The sequence below is a fragment of the Cyprinodon variegatus genome, unplaced genomic scaffold (genome assembly GCF_000732505.1).
Source record: "Cyprinodon variegatus isolate N-32 unplaced genomic scaffold, C_variegatus-1.0 Scaffold1538, whole genome shotgun sequence".
NCBI classification, from domain to species: Eukaryota; Metazoa; Chordata; class Actinopteri; order Cyprinodontiformes; family Cyprinodontidae; genus Cyprinodon; species Cyprinodon variegatus.
This window is the reverse complement of record NW_015151991.1, coordinates 48,561-50,781: the sequence shown is the minus strand read 5'-3', so window position 1 is coordinate 50,781 and position 2,221 is coordinate 48,561. Positions and strand designations below refer to the sequence as shown.

General features: G+C 50.0%; 1 protein-coding gene across 1 annotated transcript in view; it reads right to left on the bottom strand.

Moving 5' to 3' along the window:
* LOC107103833 (XK-related protein 8-like) overlaps positions 1-1,492 on the bottom strand; it is a 7,795-nt gene extending 6,303 nt beyond the window's left edge. Inside the window, exon 1 of the mRNA XM_015403669.1 lies at positions 916-1,492. Within this exon, the coding sequence (XP_015259155.1) occupies positions 916-1,244 (329 nt within the window). The 5' untranslated portion in view covers positions 1,245-1,492. The remainder of the gene's footprint in view (positions 1-915) is intronic.
* Between the last annotated feature and the right edge of the window lie 729 nt (positions 1,493-2,221).

The following is a 2,221-nucleotide window of genomic DNA, read 5'->3' as shown; positions in this document are numbered from 1 at the left end:
GAACCAGAACCAGGATCAGGACAAGGATCAGAAACAGGATCAGGACCAGAACCAGGATCAGAACCAGAACCAGGATCAGGACAAGGATCAGAAACAGGATCAGGACCAGAACCAGGATCAGAACCAGAACCAGGATCAGGACAAGGATCAGAAACAGGATCAGGACCAGAACCAGGATCAGAACCAGAACCAGGATCAGGACAAGGATCAGAAACAGGATCAGGACCAGAACCAGGATCAGAACCAGAACCAGGATCAGAACCAGGATCAGAACCAGGACGAGGATCAGAAACAGGATCAGAAACAGGATCAGAAACAGGATCAGAACCAGGATCAGAAACAGGATCAGAACCAGAACCAGGACAAGGATCAGAAACAGGATCAGAACCAGGACCACCACCAGGACAAGGATCAGAAACAGGATCAGAACCAGCATCAGAACCAGCATCAGAAACAGGATCAGAACCAGAACCAGGACAAGGATCAGAAACAGGATCAGAACCAGGATCAGGATCAGAACCAGGATGAGGATCAGAACCAGGACGAGGATCAGAAACAGGATCAGGACCAGGATCAGAACCAGGACGAGGATCAGAAACAGGATCAGAACCAGCATCAGAACCAGGACGAGGATCAGAAACAGGACCAGAACCAGGATCAGAACCAGGACGAGGATCAGAAACAGGATCAGAACCAGCATCTGAAACAGGACCAGGATCAGAACCAGGACGAAGATCAGAAACAGGACCAGGACAAGGATCAGAAACAGGATCAGAACCAGGATAGGATCAGAAACAGGATCAGAACCAGGACAAGGATCAGAAACAGGATCAGAACCAGGACCAGCATCAGAACCAGGATCAGAACCAGGGCCATGATCAGAACCAGGATCAGAACCAGGACCAGCATCAGTACCTGCAGAGGAAGCCCAGCTGGAGAACATGCAGCAGGCAGAACACCCTCCCTCGGTCCGCGCAGAGGATCCTTCCTTCCCCCGCAGCCTGCTGGATGAAGCCCGGCAGCTCCCGGTCGTACCGGAACCAGAACCAGCTGAACATCTGGACCACCATAGAGGAGAGGAGCATGAGGCTGAGCAGCACCCCGAACCACAGCAGCTCCCCCCGGCAGTAGAACTCTCTGGCCAGCCACAGGTCGGAGCACCAGTCCAGCAGGAAGGTGCAGACCCCCACCACCGAGAAGGAGAAGTCGAGCCAGGAGTACCCGGAGAAGGAACCGCTCTCCATGAGGAGAGGAGCGTTGCTGCTGCTCAGCGGCTAGCAGCCCTGCTAACATCGGACCGTTAGAGGAGGAACCGCCGCGTCCTTCCGGGGGAACCAAGAACTTCCCCCCGGCTCAACATTTCAGCGAGGAGGGAGGAAAAACTGGAGGGAGGAACCAGGAGGAGCGGAGAGGAGGAGGAGGAGAGGAGGAGAAGCGGTCCAACAGCTCCAGGATTTCAGCACTTATCATGGAAAGATCCGGGCGGCAAGAAGCTCCGCCCACCGCGCCCTGTAGCCGGGGCAACCAGGCGGCGAATTCTTCTTCTTCTTTATAGAATTTTTTGGCGGTTGGCACGCAACGAAATGGCGCTTTACCGCCACCAACTGGTATGGAGTGTGGATCAGAATGGCTACTAATTTATACTAAACAAATAGGTCACAATCAAATTAACAAAACAATATCAACAAAACCAAAATAAGATTCAGATCCTCTCAATTACATTTATTAATCTAAGATAATGAAAAACAATTAGATAACACTTATCTCTTGAGTTTTTATTTAGTATTTCTATTAAATCAAATTATATTCTTTCCATTTTTAGATTTTGAACCATTTCTTTCCTTTCTCTTTCATACTTCCTGCAGTATACCATAACGTGTTCAACTGTATCTTGTTGCTCACAGTATTCACATCTGCCATTGCTTTACCTATTTTGAATAATGTACTATTTAATCCTGTGCGCCCATAGGCGGAGAATTGAAACCGCTCTGCTGCTTAATCGAACTCACCTATTGGCTGTGTTCGAATTCAGAGGCTGCGGTCTACCATGGCTCTGTTCGAAAACCTAGGACGGGTCCTCCAAGGACGCGGTCTACCTAGACTGGATCCTTCGAAGTCCTTGAAAATAAGGAGACCGGATGAGTTTTGGCTGTAATTTCGGCCTGGTCTACCCTTTGGCGGGTTTTCGAACAGAGCCATGGTAGACCGCAGCCTCTGAATT